The sequence below is a fragment of the Gobius niger genome (assembly GCF_951799975.1).
Source record: "Gobius niger genome assembly, chromosome: 2".
Classification (NCBI taxonomy): Eukaryota; Metazoa; Chordata; class Actinopteri; order Gobiiformes; family Gobiidae; genus Gobius; species Gobius niger.
The window spans coordinates 27,151,158-27,171,796 of NC_136853.1; the positions used below are offsets into that span (position 1 = coordinate 27,151,158).

The 20,639-nt window shown below is 40.4% G+C and overlaps 1 protein-coding gene across 2 annotated transcripts; it reads right to left on the reverse strand.

Moving 5' to 3' along the window:
• Nucleotides 1-597: 597 nt before the first annotated feature.
• nrg1 (neuregulin 1) lies at nucleotides 598-17,264 on the reverse strand. Of its 2 annotated transcripts, XM_079551336.1 has the most exons (9): nucleotides 16,824-17,264; nucleotides 15,804-16,738; nucleotides 12,198-12,333; nucleotides 10,677-10,735; nucleotides 5,154-5,256; nucleotides 4,912-5,038; nucleotides 4,718-4,833; nucleotides 4,158-4,355; nucleotides 2,004-2,144 (listed from the first exon to the last, which is right to left on the reverse strand). In XM_079551336.1, exons 2-8 carry the CDS (start codon nucleotides 16,492-16,494, stop codon nucleotides 4,166-4,168), a joined length of 1,422 nt encoding a protein of 473 aa, XP_079407462.1. In that variant the 5' UTR covers nucleotides 16,495-16,738; nucleotides 16,824-17,264; the 3' UTR covers nucleotides 2,004-2,144; nucleotides 4,158-4,165. The 2 variants fall into 2 exon arrangements, with proteins under 2 accessions (XP_079407461.1, XP_079407462.1); XM_079551335.1 differs by lacking the exon at nucleotides 4,158-4,355 and having other exon boundaries at nucleotides 598-2,144; nucleotides 16,824-17,260.
• Nucleotides 17,265-20,639: the final 3,375 nt, after the last annotated feature.

Genomic DNA, 20,639 nt, shown 5'->3' on the forward strand with positions numbered 1-20,639 from the left:
CCATGGATCTATTATAATAAACGCTCTGTGCACACGGAATACCTTTGTGCACCAGCAGAGGGCGCATGACCCGGGGTAAAGTAATCTAAAAACAATAGCTGAACGCTAAATGAGACACTTTCGCTAAATATGTATTTCCTGGAGAAAGTGGCATTTGCGCAAGACGTTAATATTGAGTTAAATGGTTCAACGCCGGAAATAACTGAATCAAAAAGGGCAACTTCTGGTAAGCTTTTCTTTTTCTTTTCTTTTTTTTTTTTTACTAGGGATAAAATAACGTAGTAATTACATTGCACTACACGTGCCCTTAAGTTTCATCTTATTGCAGCCTACTACAAAGTGATTAACAAAAAGCAATTAGGCCTACTCGAGTCGCCTCTTTCCACTACTACTACTACTACTACTACTACTATCAAGAGCTGTCTTAAATCTTGTGCTCTACTTCCAAAGATATGCACTAAATTATTAATGCTAACAAGTTCCTGAATGCATGAGTTGTAGAGTGGTTACATTGCCTACACTGGGTTGGTAGTACAGAGTATTCTACTGTGAAAATGAAAAGGGAAAAGAGTTTGTGTTCATACCATTTTATTAGAAACATGACTTTTGTGTATGTACATCATTAAAAGCATTGTGGTTTTACAAGTCACAAAACTCCATTAAATTAAGCGTCAGAGTTGTTAGTGACTGTTAACAAATAAGTTAAGAATCACTTGCAAAGTTTCAGACACACCACTCCAAAGATGTCACTGTATCCTTTGAGGCTATATTTAATTGTTTCACTGCTTATTGTTGTGTCATGAAATGTGTTTGCTGATATTGGGAGAATGCTTCTGCTTTCACCCCTCGCATTTAACACGATCTGTTTTGAATCATTCATGATGTTCGTCTGCATATTTTCAATGTAGCTGACATGCAGTGTGTGTTGCACAGACCAACAAGATCCTTTTGTAACTTCAGTCACACACGCGCATTTCTTTTCGCCCTCTTGTGTTGGTGACATGTTTGTCCTCTCTACATTTATATTAAGCTGATTAAGTCCTGCCCACTGACAAGCACCTCACAAATGTGTATTCCAGAGTTGTGACTGAAAACAAAAAACAAACAAAAACCAAAGCACTGATCTGTGTAATATAACGGACAAAAAGTCATTCCCTTCACAGCATGCATCTCAGCAGACTCTCACAATTTGATCACACTGTCATGTCAGTGGGCTTCTCCACATGTTAGACAATAAGGCAGCCAGCATTATTTAGGATTGTTAACTGGATTAAGATGAATATATGGCCCAGAATGCACTGCTGCGGTTTCCTTAAGCATCCAAACAGAAAGGCACTTTTGATGTTCTTTCTGCGTGGAAATACACTGAACGTTTGCTGACATACTCAAGTATGGCACATTACCATCAAGACGGACACATGTACATTTTTATATAAACATTTTTAGTTGTTTTGTAATTCACTATGTCACTAAAATAAAATGGTAAATTTATATGTATCTTTTTACACAGCAAGTTGTAGAAAATAAAGCTTTTTAGTTCTACGTACTTCTCAGCTTTATCTCACACAGCAACCGGATCTTCTTTTATTGTAGTGTTACATGACAGGACTTGTGGAGTATCATTTGGTGATGCTGGGGTAGTCCTGGCCCTGAGCAATAGGGCAGTTGTCATGTCACCATTGAGGAAGGATAAATTCCCCCCCTGAGACTCTTCTGTCTCACTCTCAAGTATGCCGTCACCAGACTCTACATTGAACTGCACATGGCCATTGGCGACTGTTGCTCCTTTAAAGTTGTACTCATTTATGTTGTTGTTTGTCTTAAGTAACTTCTCAGGTAGCTCCAGGTCGCTGGCAGCGGTGGGGTCATGTTCACCTGCAGAGTTACAGTTGCTGTGCCCCCTCAAAAGAAGCGGGCTGGAGGGAAGGCTGTGAGCGTCCTGTCCGTGGTTGTAGTGGGCCGAGGTCCTCTTGTGATTTATAAACTTGCGCTGTTGTGTGTTTGACAGCAACAGCGGCCGTTCCTCTTCAACAGATGGACTTAGAGCCACTGATGGGACCGAGATGGCCAGGCTGGACAGAGGAGCGGACATCTCTGAAGGGGGGGATCCCGGAGTAGCAGGAGAGGGAACCGCAGATACATACCTACAACATAAGCACAGCACTTCTCAGGTAACACTAACAGACTGAAAACCAAGAAAAAAGTCTGAATGCGAACTTGGGCAGCACAGTATTCACTAGTAATATCTGGATAAGCATGGACAAGTTCAGTTTAATTCAAGTTGGAGAACCGCGGAATGCAGTGATGAAGTATAGTACTTGCATATAGTACTCTGTGGCACATACTGGCTGATGGCTCCAGCCCAGTGGAGGATTCCACATACATGATGGGAAAAGGGGTATAGGTTCAGCTGTAACTGTAAATGCGTGTTAGCATCCTGGTCCTACATGGTTTAAAAAAAAAAAATTAAACCCTGACTATGATTTTTCTCAAGTATTGCGATTTCATGTTAAAACACATATTCAGCTCAAAGTGTGTATTTGAAACACCTTTAGAAGCATTAACAGTGAGTGAAGTCTGAATCATGATATGCTAAAAAACAGTTGTTCTCAACCTTAGGATCGGGACAGTAATTTCATTGGTCATCAGATTATATAATATTTTCTAAGTAGTTTGAATGGAAATTTGTCCTTTGGCCGTTTATTTCAAATAATTTGCGCTTTATTGTCCCTAATTGCTGATATCAGAATGACTTTGCGTTTACTGTATTATGTGCTGCAGCTCTCAATCATAACAGGGGCATCAAAGGTCATTAAATGAATTGTGCCAAATGAAGGCCTTAAAAGTCATTATAAAACATTAAATCAGATTCAAACTGGCCGAAATTTCTTAGGAAATATTATTTTTTACTGGAGACAGTACCCACAACATTGACATTGCTCAGACTATTTTCACTGCATGCATTTATCAAAAACTCTCTCTTTTGCTCAAAAGTTTCCTGTTGTGTCCAATTTGGTTTTGAAAATCAAAATTTCCCCTCATTTCCATTTGATTGAATGTTTACAAATCTTACGAGATGAAATATGCCAAGATTTGACTGGCTGCCACCTGTAGAAACTTTGCTTAACTCAAACTAAGAATCAACAAGATATTGCCAAGAAGCAAACAAACACACGGCAAAGCCACAGCAGCACGATAGACCTTTACCCAATTCACTTAGGTCGTCACAAGTATGATTCACTGCTAGCTCTAAAACAATAAATCCAGCTCGGTCTCCCTTTTGTCTGTCGTCCTTTTCACTTACAGATGAGATCAATGCAGGGGCACGAGCTTGGTGACCAATCATTAGCCTAACCTAATCAGTGGACATTACTCAGCTGCTAGACGTTTACCTTCCTTAGTTGTAATTGGTTTAGATTTCTGGATTGATTCTGTACGATCGCGGGACACAGAACTAGCCATTTTTGTCTCTGCCATCATTTTGTATCTTGATTCACATTCAGTGCTTGTAAAATGCTACATGCTCCAGTCTGGTATGTTCATCTTAAGGAAACACTGGCTCATCACACAGCTACAGGGTGCCCATAGTCAGTGTGCCACTCCTAAGAATGAGTAAAGGGAGAAAGTTGATGAAGGCTAGGTTACCAATGACAAATCATGCTGTGGTGAGAAAGAAAGGCCAAAAGAACAAGCACCACAAGCAAAATGTACTTATATTTTTTAATTTGATTTCAATCTTATCATTTTAATGTTGCCTTGTGCCTGAGATTAGACTAGGGAGCCTATAGAAAAGCCTATGAATCCCCCTGAAAAAATATGTTTGTAAAACATTTAAACCCACGCATTTAAACCTGGCTTCATTCGTAATCCCCCATCCCCACCCCCTCCAAATTATATGCAGTTTAAGTTATTTTATGTATAGAAATCCTTATTTGCATATTCATTTTGAAAAAGAATCTGCATTACATTTTCTATCTTTTTTTTAATTGGTTATCTTCAACAAAAGCTTCAAATTGATATATTCTAAACATAATTACTTTATTCCTGATCCTCCTTTTTTGCTCGATGTGCTACACCGGTATCTTCTTGTGTGCTCACTATTTATAGCACTAAGAGGTAAAAGCTCAGCTTTATGTGAAAATCACTTGGTCGATTACCTCGTATTTTAAGACAAGTCCCTGTCGCAGTTGGGTGTGTCTCTGCACTTCTTTGAATGAGGATTTACGTCTCTGGTGCCGGCGGTGGCATAGAGACGACCCCGGCGGCCCTGTGTGTCACGCTGGCTACTCTCCGCCAATGACATCACCGAGACAGACTCAGTGTCAGACGGGACACTGCTCCAGTCATTACTCCAGCTGGGGAGACAGGGATGGGTCGTTTACATGGAGACACGGTTCACACAGGCCTCTACTACCGTTCTATTATGGATTTAATTTCAGGTATTTCAGACATTCAGTGATGTGACTTTTGATTTATTGAAGTTATTTGACAGCTCAATACTCTCCACAAGTCAAAACGTTAGAACTGTGGCTTTAGCTAGCATTCTTAGGGTTTAGACTTCAATATATCATTACACACTATTTATCCTAGTACCACATTGATGCATTGCAACACTGTGAGAAAGTCAATGTAAAGCTGGCATGAAGCAGCACTGCAGCAGCAAAATCAAAGTAGATATTTGTGTGAAGAGTAAGATAACAAGTATGGCTGATTCTACCTTTGGCTGATGTGTGTGAGAGCAGTGGGCTCGTTCGCAGATAAGGGGCATTTGCTTGTCGAGACGGTCGTTTCTGTGTCCTCTGCTGCAGTCTCTTCAGCTACTCCGATGATTTTCTGTTCAAGAAGAGGACGACTCTTATGAATGAAATGAATTTAAAGAGGTCTCAACAGCATTGCGGAGGATGGTCTTACATTAGGCAACTGTAGGTTTTGTAGGGCCAGCTGTGAACTCGGGCGCCCTCTGGTTGAGCTGACGCCACTCTTTCTTTTTCTTCTGAGGCTCTGCTTCAGGCGATCATGGAGCTTCTTCCTTTCCTTCCTAGAGAAAATAAAGAAAATATCAAATGATGAATTAGTTATTTCATTAGTTATTTAGTTAGCTTTTTATTTTTGCAATAATCTATTAAACCTAAAGTGCAGTGAAGTGAAATTACTTTGTTCTGCAGTAGGCGACCACACACATGATTCCAACAACCAGGAGTGCAATGCAGATCCCTGTTATTGTTAAAATGCGTTTCTGATACAGCTCCTCGGCTTCTGAAAGACAAGACGACAATTCGTTATTAAACGTCAGCCCAAACCTACAGTTCCACCGCATAAACTTTCACTAAAGTCACCAGACATTCTACAGAAGGTAAGACTATGAGTACGCTACATATATCTAAAAATAAAATTCAATAGATATATGCATTTTCATGGGATTATGAATGCCTACACATGCACTTTACCAAAGCTAGTTTCCATTTCACTTTTGTAAAGCTGTGACCTGCAGAACAACAAAGCGTCGACCTCTAAAGGAAGCCTCGACATTTTTTACTTAAGTAAGAGTAACATTACTTTGAAATTATTCTACTCAAGAAGAGTTACAAAGTAGTGACCCAAGTAAGAGTTAAGAAGCACATGGAGAAAAATCAGCTTACAGTGAGTACTTGATTTATGTTTCAGTAAAGACATAAGTTATGAGAAACAAAACATAAAATGAAGTAAAAATACAGACTATTGAAGGAAATGTCATAAAATATATAAAAAGAAATAATTTTGAGGAATAAGATACACGAAGTACATGCACTTTTTATGTCAATATGAAGCTTTTACGGTTTATAATTAAATTTATATCTAATATTATATCTTCAATATAATATTTCTCAAGTAAAAAGTGCCATATGATAAAACTACTCTAAGAAGTACAGTTACTTAAAAATGTAATGAATGAAGTGGAAAGCTTTACAGCACGTGATACTGTTCATCAAAGGCTAAAATGATGTACACTTCACGTTATGTCAAAGAAGAATCTATTGAAAAAATTGCAAAAGTAGTCAAGTCTTATCTATTGTCAAAGAAGATCATATTGAATCTAATCAAAGACGGCGAACACTCAGATGACAGAGAGACATGAGAGAGAGAAGTCTTCATTAAGCGAGAAGTCGTCTCAGCGCAAGACTGGAAAGATAAGATTAGATGTCTTGTTTGTAAATCACTCGCATTTCATCAGCCTTCTTGCGTACTAGCCTAAGAAGTCATATTTTAGGGTTTCAGGAAAATAAATTTAAAAAAAATGAACACTTTGGAAAAATGAATGGAGGTGACACAGACAGAGGTCTTAACAAGCCTTCTGATTGGCTGGGGATAAGTCAGGTGATGCCTAAAGATGTAGCAATGTTTATAGATAATAAAAACAACAAACTCTACGATTATGTTTAGAAGCTGATGATTATTAATTAGACCCGAGTCTGGACACGCCTTCCCGTGACAAAAACTCACAGAAATTGGCACAACCATGAAAAGTGCATCCCAGTGGGCAACATGCACACGCCGCAAAAAAGAATGGCTCGTCAGCGCCCCAATGGAATTTGGGGACATGCATTTTTTGTCGTAAACCAATCCCGTTTGGCACAGTAACAGAGCACATGGAGACAGTCATAAAACATAATTATAGCTCCGCCCTCCGACCAACGGGAAGTCGGCCATTTTGGGTTGAAATCCTGGAGACGATTTTGCTCATCGGATGTTTTAAAGTCCTTGGTTTTTGGCCAAATAAGCTCAAACTTGGTCAATAGTATCTAGGGCCATGAGGCTACAAAAACAGGTCAGCTTTTATGGATACAATCTATGGTTTTCATGTAGTGCCCCGACAAAAAAACATGCTCTTCCCCCGTACCTTTGACACACCTCGCACTATGCAATCTAACTCATATTTGGATGACATAAGTTCACTCACAGTCTGAACAGATAGAGTTCATATGCCGAGGTTATGAGCTCTATCTGTGCACAGTGCTCACCATTATAGCGCCCCTTATCTATACCTTTTGCCAGTTTGATGGCACTTTGCAGATATATTCTACACAGTAAACCAAACAAACCAAAATTACAGACATATAATGTGGGCGTGGCCAGTATGAATGTCTTGCAGATTGCGAATTATCCTTAATGATTCACACATTCTTTATCTGATTGAGTTGGTCATGTTAATCTAGATGGCCCTGAATCTATTTACTTGACCACGATGATGATCCAGGCCAAAGTGCCTCTTTTTATAAGGGACTTTGTTTGCAGAAATGGCTGTTGCTTTGCAGATAATGAAATATGAAATATGCCTTTGAGATAAAAGCTTCAATATCAGCCATTTACAATCCTATGACATTCCAAGACCACTTCCTTATGGAGGGTGAAACACATTACTTTGTCAGAAATGCATGACATTTGGCACAAGAATTCCTCAGACCACACCAATCAAAAAAGTCCACGACACCTACGTTGTCCAGGGTTGCTGGTCTATAGTATATATCCTCCATTTTAGTCCAATAGAGTGCTTGCCCTTTTCGCTCATCAGACATTTTAATGAACTAGTCCTGTTTTTTTTTTGTCAGAATGAGCTCAAACCTGGTCAGCACCATCTATAGACATGGGGCTACAATAACCATCCAATTCTTTTCGAGATGTTTTGCTGTAGTGGTCCAACAACAGTAGTTTTTCTTGTATGTTAGGCACAAACCAACTTACAACTTAAATGTATAAAGATCAGTAAATATGCACTGATCAGCACCTGCTTATTCCTTAATGATTTGCATGCAATTCTGCACACAAACTCTATCGATGGAACAAAACATCTATTTAAACTCTATTATATTTTGAATTATGTGAGCGTGGCCAGGAAAAACTTATTGATGAATGTTGACGTACTGTCAAAACAAGCTTCATGTCAAGTGGAACTGAATGGTATCTGATCAAAGTACCATAGTGTTAGTATTAGTATTAGGGTTAACTCACGTGAACTTATGTAATACAAAGTTGAAACACAGTTAACTGTGAATGTACCACTGTGCATACGCGATTTTCTATGAGAAATGGCGTATGCACAGTGGTACATTCCGCTCTGCTCGACATTGACAAGGCAAGTGAGGTTGTGAGACTGGGGATGAAAAAGAGCCAGGGCGACAGGGAGGCCAGGGCGACATGGAGGCCAGGGCGACATGGAGGCCAGGGCGAGAGCGTGACATGGGTGAGAGCGAGCAGGGGCGAGGGCCTGTATTGCCGCTTGTGGCTTTAGTTATAATAACTTTCTTTGTTAACAATTTTAAGTGTACACAAACATGAAGGAAATATTACAATGATTTATAATAATTATACTAGTAAGAACTTAGGACTAACACCTCAATACAATTTCATTGTACGGTTGTGCATGGACAAATAAAGCACTTACTTGCTTATTACTCTGGACTGGCAAAAAGCTCTTATTTATTTTATGTCAGCAAAAGGAAACAAGCTTTGGCTGAGAATTGAGTAATTTACCTTAACCCGAGAAGAAATAAAGCAAGCATACCCGTAAAATCAATCCCAAGATGTTCTGCTCATGGCAAAGGGATAAAAGAACAAGGGGGGGTTAAGTCCTTAAGTGTAGTACTGACTAAAACTATTTTTCTGACAATATTGCTCAGTCTAGGAGAGAATACTTTCTAAAGCCTACGGGGCAACATAACATACACTTTAAAATAGTTGGAGTGCCCAAACAATTATGACACATATTCCCAATAAATGTGTTGATGACGGTAGGTCACATTAGGAGGACAAAGCCCTACATTATATTGTAGAAAAAGGTTAAATCATCGACTGGACTGGACTAATTATATTGAATACTCAAACCTCACACCATGCTTTTATTACAAGCAAGGCTTAAAAGCTTGGCTACCTGGCTTAGTAACTCATGTACTGTATCCTGTACAGGGTAAGACAGTCTGGTACAGCTAGTAGGAACCGATAACGTAATAACGATTTACCGGCCGATAATGTAATAAGTATTACGTTATTGGCCTGACAAGATGAAAATGTAATAAATTCAGCCATGTATGTGCTGGTTTTTCATATCCTGCTTTACACTCTGGGCTACTGTCGTAGGTGAGATACGACATACGATGAAAAAATAAAACTGTAAAAACAGCAAAATACAGCAACATTTAGAGAGAACAACAGAAAAACTGTTAGCTGTGTTAGCTTTTGAAAATAAAGTAATATTCAAATTGTATTATTACAATATTGGTTGAATTTATTACATTTGTGAACGATGTTTGTCTTGTCAGGCCAATAATGTAACAAGCAGCCAATAACATAATAATGATTACATTACCGGCCGTCAAATCGTTATTACGTTATTGGCTCAACAGAGTTATTATGTTATCAGCCGTTTTATGTTATCGATTCCTACACAGCTCTATAGTGATTGGATTTCCCTCAGGACAATTCAGCCAGATGCAAATCCAACGTTTGTGCATTTAAACCAAAACAAGCACAATAGCAGCTATTTCCCATGAGTTTTTTTCTTTCTTTTTTGTTTGTTTACTGTGCTTCTGTTTTAGAGTAAGATTTTCCCAATTTAATAATATGTTTACCAAACTAAAACATGCACAATAGGTTAATCCTCCAGGTGATGGGTCCCGGGGCGCTGCACTGCGGTCGCCCACTGCTTCTTATGTGTTGCCCCAGCGGCATTGAAGGATGGGTCTAATGCAGATTTCCCTAAAGGGACAATAAAGTAAACCTTAACCTTAGAGTGGCACGGTGATGCAGCGGTTAGCGCTCATGCCTCACAACAAGAAGGTCCCCGTGTCAGCGTAGGTTTCCTCCGGGTGATCCTGTTTCCCCTACTAAAATATGTACAATAGGTTCCCCTCTGGGACCAGGACTCCTCTGGAAATTAGATCCGTAATCTTAGTGGGACTTTCCTGATTAAATGAAAGTCAAATAAATAAATAAGAATTAGAAGTAATACAGCATTCTCTCTTGTACTAAAGGAAATCAACTGGTACACATGACATTTCTCTGATTGTTTCACTCAAAGCTCTGTGGAATAGTACATGACTGTCTTACTCTGTATTGAATAGTCAGGCAGCTAGCCTGGCTGATACACTGTAACTTAATACTCACACCGTCATTTCCTCTGTGTCACTACCTCGGACATATCATGAATATGACCATCTGTCACACAGAGTCAAGTACCAGTAACCGTTAATAATGTATGCTGTTTTATTAAGGGCAGCTCAGTTTGTAGAGCATTTGCCCTTTGATCCAAACCTTGATGGGTTGATCCAGTGCATACTTTGGCAACAAACTTAATCTGCCTTGCTGGTGTCATGTGTATGTGAATTGGTGAGTGGTTCTTTGATGGAAAAGCACGTAATACATTTACAACAACCATTAACTAACACCACCACCAACTAAAGTTTCTTCAAATACACAACAGCTATTTTGGTATCTCAAAGCTTCATCTACCTTTGACTGTTGAGTTACCTAGAAGCAACTACTTAAATTAAAGAAGAGGCTTGCTACATGCGGAAAAAAACACCCTACGAACAATTTCACATGCAACACCCAAATGAATGTTCAGGAAACAATAGGTAAAGGGAGAAACACAACACAGCACCATTCTCTAGTCAAATGAGAGGTAATATATAAATATGACATACTGTAAAAGCTGGCCATTACATAGTTTTGGCATCGATCACCAGTAAATTCATTGGGACACCTATGTAGAAACAGAAGAGAAGGAAGGGAAAGAAAAGAGACCAGGTTAGTCTATACAGTAGCTGTGATTGACCCACAATAGTCATCACTGGTGTTGGCAAGACAGGCCAGCTAGACCAAAGTGTCTAGTCACAATCTGAGATTTATTGTATTCAATGAAGCCCAATTTAGTGGTTTCTTTACAAGTGAGATGTGCATGTATTACACACTTGGCCACTCGGGAAAGGCATTTTTACATGAAGTCATGGCTCCTGCATAAAGACACACAACCCGAATGCATGAAAAACAGTACGAGAAACGTATTGTTACTGTATCTGTGAGATGGCACTATGTCTAACATGACGGCAGCCCAACCAGTGATTACCAGGGTCCCCCATGTTCTCATACGTTCAACACTCCTGTTGGAACAACCATAGTATGCATTGAGTTAGTGTTATGCCCTGAGTTCATGAGAATGGAGATTAGGAAGGCGGCGGCATGTCTTACCTGTACACCACATGACACACAGCCTGAGCCTAGACTGATGGCACTAATGTGATGAAATGAAATGTACATGCAAGTTTCAGTATCAAGCCTTATACCCATTACCATCTAAGATAGAGCTAATTTAAAGTTACTGAAGGGATTTCTGCAATTTCTTTGGCAGAAACATGACAGAGGTGAAACACCAGTAATGACATGTGGGGCTGAGATCAAGGTTCACATACGTTTGGATTTGAGACTCTCTTAAGCACAGCGCGTTCACATCGGTGCCCAGTGAAGCCTGCCAAGCACCTGGTTGATGGGTAGAAAAGGAAACATATAAACAGCACTGGAAATAGGCAAGTCCCTTAACAATGCTAAATACTGTGAATGAGGCATGAATTTGTGCATTCATTTTTCACTATAACAAATGTAGCGTGCAGACATGTCATGACTCTAAGCAGAGAGAGGCCCTGTGCCTCAGTTGTCTTCTGAAGAACTGCAGTTAAATGTCCTCCTTTCATTTGATGAATTTATGCCATATGCTCAAATTAGTTTCAATAAACTTTCTTTGAATCCATTAGCAGTGGTTCTGAACCTTTTTGTCTCGCGTACCCCTTGAGTTGTTTATTTACACTCCGAGTACCCCCTACCTCGAGGATCTTGCCAATATTATTACAAAGTGACCAACTAAACTAAGATTATTCAGTATTTAATTGTGCATTGTGTTCGAAATGAAGCTAAATTACTCTCAAAATCAAACCTTTTACTGAAATACATAATTAAAACTAACTTTCCTTGGTACCCCTGGTTGGGAAACACTGCATTAGATGAATTGTTAGTGCACTGATATAGCAATACTATGACCCACTGTCTCTCTGAAATGCCATCAGATCTGTAACCAATCCAATAAGTCGATGAAACATTACCTTAAACTGACCTGTGCAGGCTTTAGATGTTCAAAGACATTTACATGATTTTACACTGTACAGAAGGCCCACCTGCAGAGGAACTTTGTGCTGCCTGGCATAATCTCCAGCGTGAAGCACTCGCCTCCGTTTACACAGTAGTTTTTCTGGCTGTCGCTACAGCGGGTCACATGACTGGAGGTCTTTAATGTTGTGGTGCTGGTGGTTGCTGTAAAAGACACCCATCATTAGTGGAACATGAAAGGCCGACAACACAGCGTAAACAATAACAGGTTATACACTAGCATTATTTAGGGCTGGGTACCGTTATACCAGTATGGTAAAATGATAAAATTAACATATCAAAAGCAGGTAAACAAAAAATAATATCTTTAGAGACCAAGTTTTGACGCCTGTTGGGTCCAGGGACAGCATTAAAGGAAGTTACTTGGTCGTTAAATGATACAAATTTAAAAGAAATATTGTTTTTCATGGAATAAGTGACCAATATTGCTCTGTTTTCTGGTTCTAGATGACAAATATTTTTGTATACTTTACTGTAGGTATCGAAAAAAGTATTGTTCAGGTATCAGTATCAAAACCCAAATATCGTTAAAGTACCGGTATTGAAAAAAAGTGACTTTTAAATGTGTAACCTGCCCCACCCCTCTCAAAGTGTGCTCTCATTTCATACGCGTCTATAGAAGTGATTGAATTGTAGAGCACTGGTTACATGAGTGAACATACTAGGTATAATTTGCTCTTTTTTATTTGTCCAAAGAGTATTGTGCATTGTTTTATCATTAGAAAAACAGTTAAACTGATTAATAATTATTTGAATAATCACTTTAGAGTATGACTAAAATAATCCTGATTTTTAATTACCTATAATCGAGCAACCCTATCACACAGAGCGCAGGAAGAATGAGGAATATAATTTCAACAATGCTGAGCACCTTTCTGAACTGCAAAAAGTAGAAACCAGATATTATTTGCCTCTTCCTGTTACAGGAATGATTGAGAATTGAATGTGGTTATATATATACTCTGAAACTCTGACCTTAATAGCAATTTTGTATCTCATGGTTGACCTTCATTAAAGAGATTAAACAGGAATAGACGTCATAAACGTCATAAACAGCATACACAGGCTATTTGACTGCATTGAACATGTGCTTTCAGTACTAATTAGTGTGTATTTATTGTCAGTCTTGATTTAGCCACCACAAGTTCCCCGGTGTTGTATTTGAGGGGTAGTTATGGTCAATAGTAAAGGGTTATCAGTGTGACTCAGCAGGAGTTTGCTGCAGTAGTTTCTGTCTTTATTACACATTTGACTGTGCAGCTGGGGATACAGATTCCCTGCTTAGTCTGAAAGATCAGAAACATTAGCCTATTGAACGGTGATACGGCGATGGAGAGGATCCAACAGGCCTCCCTTTCTCGGCTGTTCGACTCAGTGGCCCGCACTGGCTGATATTTGCAGATGCATCAGTCTACTGCAGTGGATGGAGTTTCTCTCACGCAATACCAAGGACAAACCGTGATGCACTGCAGCAGCATCTACGGATCTATGTTAACATGACTTTGGGGAGTCACAGCCGCTCTTAAGGTCGAACAATAGGCTACACTAAGATTAGTCTATTTATTTATTTATTGCATGTGTGTGATCATACTCGTGGACACAATAGTGTGGTCTACCTACATGACAAAGAGACTCCCCACATATTGCAGCGCAGACACAGAATTGTACAACCCCATAAATCTATGACTTTTGTGTGTATTCTTTTGTAATGAAATTGAAATTATTCAAAAGGCTCATCAAACAAACATGCCATTTACTTATGGGCAATGTGAACAGTAATTATGTTCTTTTTACAGCCCAGTATTTGATTAAAGAATTGAAAACTGCAAATTGAGGTGTCATTCTTAAGAGACAGGAAAATCTTGAAAGGCCCATTACAGTTTGACACAGTACAAGTGTGTCTGAATATGGCATCTTATTGATCTGTGGTGAGACACACCCTCTGCATGAGGCTTAATGGCTCTAACAGCCACTAGAGGGAGAGGATCAACTGCCCTACTGTATTCACTGTGCTTCCCCCATTTGACTGCAAATGACACTAAGCATTTCATTTTACACTGAAATGTTTCTTTAATGTATTAATCTAAGTCCATATGTTTAAAGGCTCTAAATATTCACAACTTCTTTAAAAAGACAGTCACTCTTGTTGGAGTTATTTCAAAGATATGTAAACACCGATGACAACAACTGATATCATCAGTTTAACCCAACTATTATATTGACTCATCCTGTAATTACATCGTTGACCGCGAGCTGAGGTTTTCACGGGACAAAGAGGACACTGACCTGTTGTAACCACCACTGTACTCCCTGGAAACACTCACAACTAACAACCTACTAAAAGCCATATACAAGTGAAGATGTTTGGACTGCGGGTAATAGCTGGGACTTTTATCAAATATTGATTATTGCCTTGTTGCTTGAGCAATAAGTTCATTACTAGATAAAGACGACACATGTTTTTATCATGCTGATCTGGTTTTGTGTAGGAATGGTACACTGGTATAGTAATTCATTTTGCACACTAACTACTAATCACAAATACCCACGTTAATGTTTTTATCATTAATATGTTACCCCTGCTTGAAGCAGCCGTGCTAAAAACTTAAACATACAGATTAACATACTAACTGGCCTCTCATTAAGTCAAAAGGATTTATTCATTTGTTGACACATGTTAACACATAAGTAAATAGTCAATATTTTTGGGGTCATTTTCACTCTGCAATAGCATTTTTAAGTGGTATAGAGGTTCTCAGCTACACTGACAAGGGTATAGTATGGGCTATAAGTGCACATTATCAAGGCCAGTTAGAACAAGTAGGAGCTCCTCAGACATGGTCATGGGACTTGTGCAAACTGACTTTGTCAAGAGTGTGGCCTGTGGAGCAATAGCTTCATTCCTTCCTGTGTTATTCTTATTTATCATATAAGATAGACTTATTCATAAAGACCTAGAGCAATATGCAGGAAACTCTTTCAGTAGCTCCTCATGAGCCAAGATGTAAATCTCACAAAGATGTGACTACAACACAAAGATGACAGTGGCGAGCCGCTGGCAGACAAGACTGTATTAGCGGCCTTTTCTTCCTGCGGCTGTGGGATGGAGGGCATCAATTAGCCTCCAGCCGCTCTGACCTTGAAATGGAGCTGGGTGCTGAACAGGAAGTCTCCGTGTACCACAGCCGAGTTTCAGTTTGTGTCATGCATCATTTATTGATTTTCACTTTTTCATTTGACTGGAACCATGTGGCCAGCTAGAACATTTCCGAGGGGCTTCCATAATGAAACTTTGTGTGCGAATGACAATCTGTCCCCTCAGGTCATGATTTGTATTTACCTGCTCCTCCGTGTTGTAATTTTTCAGTGGTTTCGTCACCAATCTTGACAACACAGTGCAAGTCACAACTTGTCTGCTTCAGGTGAACTCCTGAAAGCTGACACCTTCTAAAACAGCAGCTCAAAATGTATTTGCAAAATCAATAAAAACGATTTCACCTGATCAATATAGTTGATAGTTCCTGCTTAGTATTGTATTATAAAAATATAATGTAGGGTTAGAATGTGTTGCTACCTCGGTCTGTAGATTGAGGCATAAGAAGTATGGTACTTACATATTGTCGGGATGTCATTGCTGTGTAACCCATGAGTGGTTTGAGCATTGGGGGTCTGCTTTCCAGGGGTCGTGTTTTCAGCATTGTATTTCAGTGTCACTGAGGAGTCGCTCAGAGTCACTTTGGGAGAGAGACGCACAAATGGCCGCTGTGTAGATTTGTCCTCCACTAACACTTCAGGACGTCCCGGCGTGGTGGTAGTAGTACTGGAGGAGGAGAATGTAGACCAAGGCAGATGTGAAGGGGACAGAGTCAATCCCATTGTGGGATCAGCTGATATAATAAAAGGGTCCTGTCCAATAGGTTTAGGGTCCAAGTGTGTAGGAGGTTCATACTCAAAGATCTTATCCACAAAGACCCACTTCAGGCCGGCTGTACAGAGAGCTAAACTAAGCAGACAGGCCAGGATGGGCAGGATGCAGATTTTTTCTGAGTGTAGGCAATTGTTAATCTGGTCCATTTGTATGCAGACACAGCAGGCAATAGGCAAGGCCACAGCTCCCTCAGCCTCTGCCTGCCCCTCATCCTGTCCAGAGTCGCTCTCCTGGGCAGTTCCTTCTTCAGTGTCCTGCCTGGCTTCATCAGCTGCCCCTGTCTCCTCTGCTTTCTCCATTGGGACTTGTCCGGTATCAACAGAAAGGCCACCAGGGGACACCGTCCCAGTGCTGATGTCCTCCATTCCCTCTGTCATCCTACCCAGCACCACAATGGGAAGGCTCTAACAACTCTGAAACTACTAACTCAGAGCATCGCACTGTGACTGTGCATCATCCGGTGTAGTTTCCATGATTCTTTTTCTTAACAAAGTTATGAATGTTTTTTGAGACTCACTGTCCTTAACCCGGAGAGTCTTGTCAATATTGGGAAAAGGAGTTCCTTTTTATTCTGTCTTGGAGGAAAAAGGCGTGTGTCTAAAAATAGATTTGTCATAAATGCTGCAGATAAAATCGAAACAAAAAACACAATTAGAGAGGTATAAACCTTTGCATATGAACTTGAGCGGGACAGAAGTGTACTCACCTGGGACCTTGGAGCAAGGATGTGGTGTGGTCCAGCTGCAGTGGCTGCAGTTGCTGTAGTTGCTGTAGTACAGAGGACAGGATGGCCAGGCACTGCAGTGGCACGAGGGACATGCTGTCTGTGGAGCTCCCGGCAACAGAAAGGCTGAATCATCAGGGATAGGCAGGTGCCCGTCCGCGCAGCACCAGCCACAGAAACAGATGAGTAAGGAGAAAGGAAAAAAAAGCATGTGAGGAATAGGAGGGCGGGAGGGCTGCAGCAGCACCGAAGGGCAGACGGGATACTCCCCTTTATGTGGAGCTCACTGCTCCCCTCTCTTACTTTCAAAGTGGAGTGCAGGACAGGCTCTTGCCTCCTCCCACAGTGCTGCTCTTCCTCCCCTGCTGTCTGCTGCTGTCTCTCTATGCTCTCCCATTGCAGACTTCTCTCAATCCTAACATAAAGCATCCAGCTAAGCAAGTTGCGACTTGATCCAATTAGAGCGCATGTCAGCGAATCACAGACAGGCTACGGACATGGCCACCCCTCCAGCACCACTCCCCATTATGCTGATACTATAGGCAGGGTGTGTTTTTTGTCAAGGGGAAGGAGCCAGAGAAGCAGACATATGATCTGTCCCAGGAGACTGCAGCCATTGTGCTATATTCCTTTCAAGTTATTAGTGCAATAATCTACATGCATAATAATGAGGTTCAGTTTGAATAGATATATGGACACCTGTGCTGAGTAGTATGATATAGATTTTAAAAGTGTTTATGTATTCTAAAATGTGTCTTTAAGATGAGAAATACAAGGCAATCTAATGTTAGTTTCTTAAATCCAAGTTAATGACTTCACGTAAAAATGAGGGTCGTCACACCAACAACAGAGTATTGAGTCCCCAGCCCCCAAGCACACCTCTGTAAGAGGCTCATAGGACAGTGCAAGAGCTTAAACAAGATGAGGAGCGCTGAGAGGTCAGGTCACTGCCACACTGAATACTGACACCACTGTGACCCTTTCCAATCCACAGACAGAATTAATACCAGTAATGGTATCTGCCAGAGAGCACTTCCTGTCAAACCCCCTGAATTAGGGACCTGCATATTGATTACCTTCTCAGCATCTTCACTTTCGCCTTTTGTTTAGAAGTCCGCTCTGTCTTAGCCTAAATGTGTATGGATTGTAGGCTATACCACATGGAGTAGATTTCAGGCATGAACAGTAGGTGTAATAAGTATTTTCAGTAGTATTTTTCTGAAATATAAGTAAATATTGTTCCTGGTGTGATGATTATTTTAATAATTTATTAGCAACAACCATAGATGTATATAGATGAACTACTGATGAGAATGAGCAGTTTTGCAATAACATTTACAATTTGCATATGGAGTTCATTGGTGTGCACTGCTCCATCTAATAAATATATAAATAAAAGAATAAAAATGTGAAATTATCCTGGCAAAAGTATGGGGCTTACTGAAATCCATTCAATGCTCGATACAACAGAGTCTGTGGACCTACTGCACCTGTAATGAGAGACAAGTCATTGCTCAGATGTTATTTTTGCCCCATTCTTCAAACCATAAAGGTTTTGCTGGCCACTTTCCATTTACTTTATATTGATTTCAGGTCAGGTGATTGGTTGTGCCAACGGCATGATGTTTTTGCTCTGCAGCTAAATTAAGAGTTGGCTGTGTGTTTGAGAACAGCCTCACGCTGTGATGTTCCCACCTCCAAGCTTCACTGTTGGCCTGGTGTTGTTTTGGCCAGTTCCTTTTGACCTCCAAAAAAACTGTTCAGTTGTGGTCTCATCTGACCAGACTGTCTCCCAGTTTACTGTAAAAGGAGGAGTCTTCATTGACTCTTGGAAAACTTGTGGTATACGTTACAATGATGTTCTCTCCGCTCCTGAACAGAAAGTTTAACCTCCCCTGCATCATGCGTATGGACAGCTATGGCTAGATTTCTTCAATTAATCTCAGACGATGGCAGAGGCCAACTCTATGGGAATCTACAAATGTGGAATCTGAGCATTATTTAAGAGGGATTATACCCCACACTTGCCATATTAATATTTTGGTCGGAAATTAAATGTTTTTGAATACTGTCACTTTTGTTCACCGTTAAGACAAAACTATTTGTTCCCTGAGAAGACGATGAACTTTGTGTGAGGTTTGTTTTATGTGGATAGGTCGACTAATTACTGAGATATTAGCCCAACCAAGTCGAAACATCTGAATGAATGGTTACCATAGTTACTTACCACCACAAATTCTTAACAGCACCACCTCAATATTAAACTTTTGGCTCTGTTGTGATGTCACGTGACTCATGCCTGGTGAAAACGCGATGTCAGAACAGTAGCACCTTTAGATATACGTTTACTGAAAACAAGAATGCTGCCTATACATATTTTAGGCAGAACAATCAACGGTGTGCGGCGCTTCAAGCTTTAAAAACTCACAATGATTTTCTAATAATAGTGCACTTGGCGGCAACTGATTGTTATTGTGTTAAGTAGAGACATTTGGCCTGCAACAAAAATAACTTGTTACATTGTTACCTTCATTGTTTTAAAGAGGGGGTATTATGCTTTTTTCAATCACATAGCACCAGTCTATAGCACACTACAATGATGACCAAACCTTCTGTTGGTCTGTAAATGCAGTAAATTAAAATAACTGCCTTGTATAAAATTGTGTCTGTCTCTTTAAGAACCTCTGACCCTGTCCGACACGCCCCCTCCACACGCTGTCTGCAATGGCCGCTGGCTGCCCTGCTTTTTGACCACAAACGTGGGGGCCGCCATTGCTCCGCCGTTGCTGCAGTACCTCCATATCGCCGCTAGGCCCCCATTGAAAAGCATTGGACTTTAGACACGTTAAAAACTACTTTAAAGCCTGGTTTCAATTGTTTCAACGCTAGACTAGGCTAGATCTTCCTCCTGAGATAACGCTGGGTTAATAACAATATATGAAACCAGGCTGGTTTTCGTAATATGATTTTTTGAAATCTCGTATTTAACGAGGCTCGGACTGTTAGCATTGGAGCAGCGCGAGCTACACGTCACGCAAGGGCCGAGTCTACGGTGAAAATCCCGCCCGTATGTCCTTTTTAGGAACATGCTTCGTCAGAGCTGGGGAGGGGGAGCCTGTAAATCCGCCATGAATTGCCCCACGGCCGTGGTCATTCTGGTAAACGGGGAGGAGTGAGCATAAGACGTCCATTATTTTCTACAGTCTATGGCTGTCTGCGGCATCAGCGGGGAGGGGGTTCTGCTGAGGAGCAGTGGTTGGTTACTCGGCTGGTGACGAAAGCTCGGAGGCGTCTCCAGGAGGTGGGGGCGTTCCTAGGAGGACTCAGGCAAACCTATCCCTAAAATGGCTGCCATCAGAGTTTTTACAGATTACTCCAAAATACGTGGATGTGCCAAGGCAACACTTCAGGCATGTTTTTAATGAGGGAATGACATAATAACATGATGTAAAGCTTGAAAAAGTCGATTGTGCATAATACCCCCCCTTTAAGAAAGCAGTTCCACCATGATGGCCTTTATTGAAAAAAATAAAAATCCTACATTACAGATGTGATTTTGACATGTATTTTTTGCTCTCTGGTAGTTAGATTTTTACACAAAGATGTTAAGGCTTTAATTTGGTGAACACATTTAAGCAGACCAGAGCCACTGTCCTCAACATAGTTCAAACCCTCTAACACCTTTGACCACATACATGAGTGCAACTGGATGAAAAATGAACAAACAATGATCCAAAGTAGAAAGCAAGTTCTATAATAAAGTGCCACAAAACAGATTAAATAATAAAAGCTGAAAGA

Bases quoted from the DNA above. Each gene is read 5' to 3' on its own strand.
- nrg1 (XM_079551335.1), bottom strand. From the start codon at position 16,494: ATGACAGAGGGAATGGAGGACATCAGCACTGGGACGGTGTCCCCTGGT. The intron at 10,736-12,197 runs GTGGGCCTTCTG...GTTTCTACATAG, and splicing joins AGCACAAAGTTCCTCTGCAG to GTGTCCCAATGAATTTACTG. The intron at 5,257-10,676 runs GTATGTCATATT...CTTGTCTTTCAG, and splicing joins TGTAATGGCCAGCTTTTACA to AAGCCGAGGAGCTGTATCAG.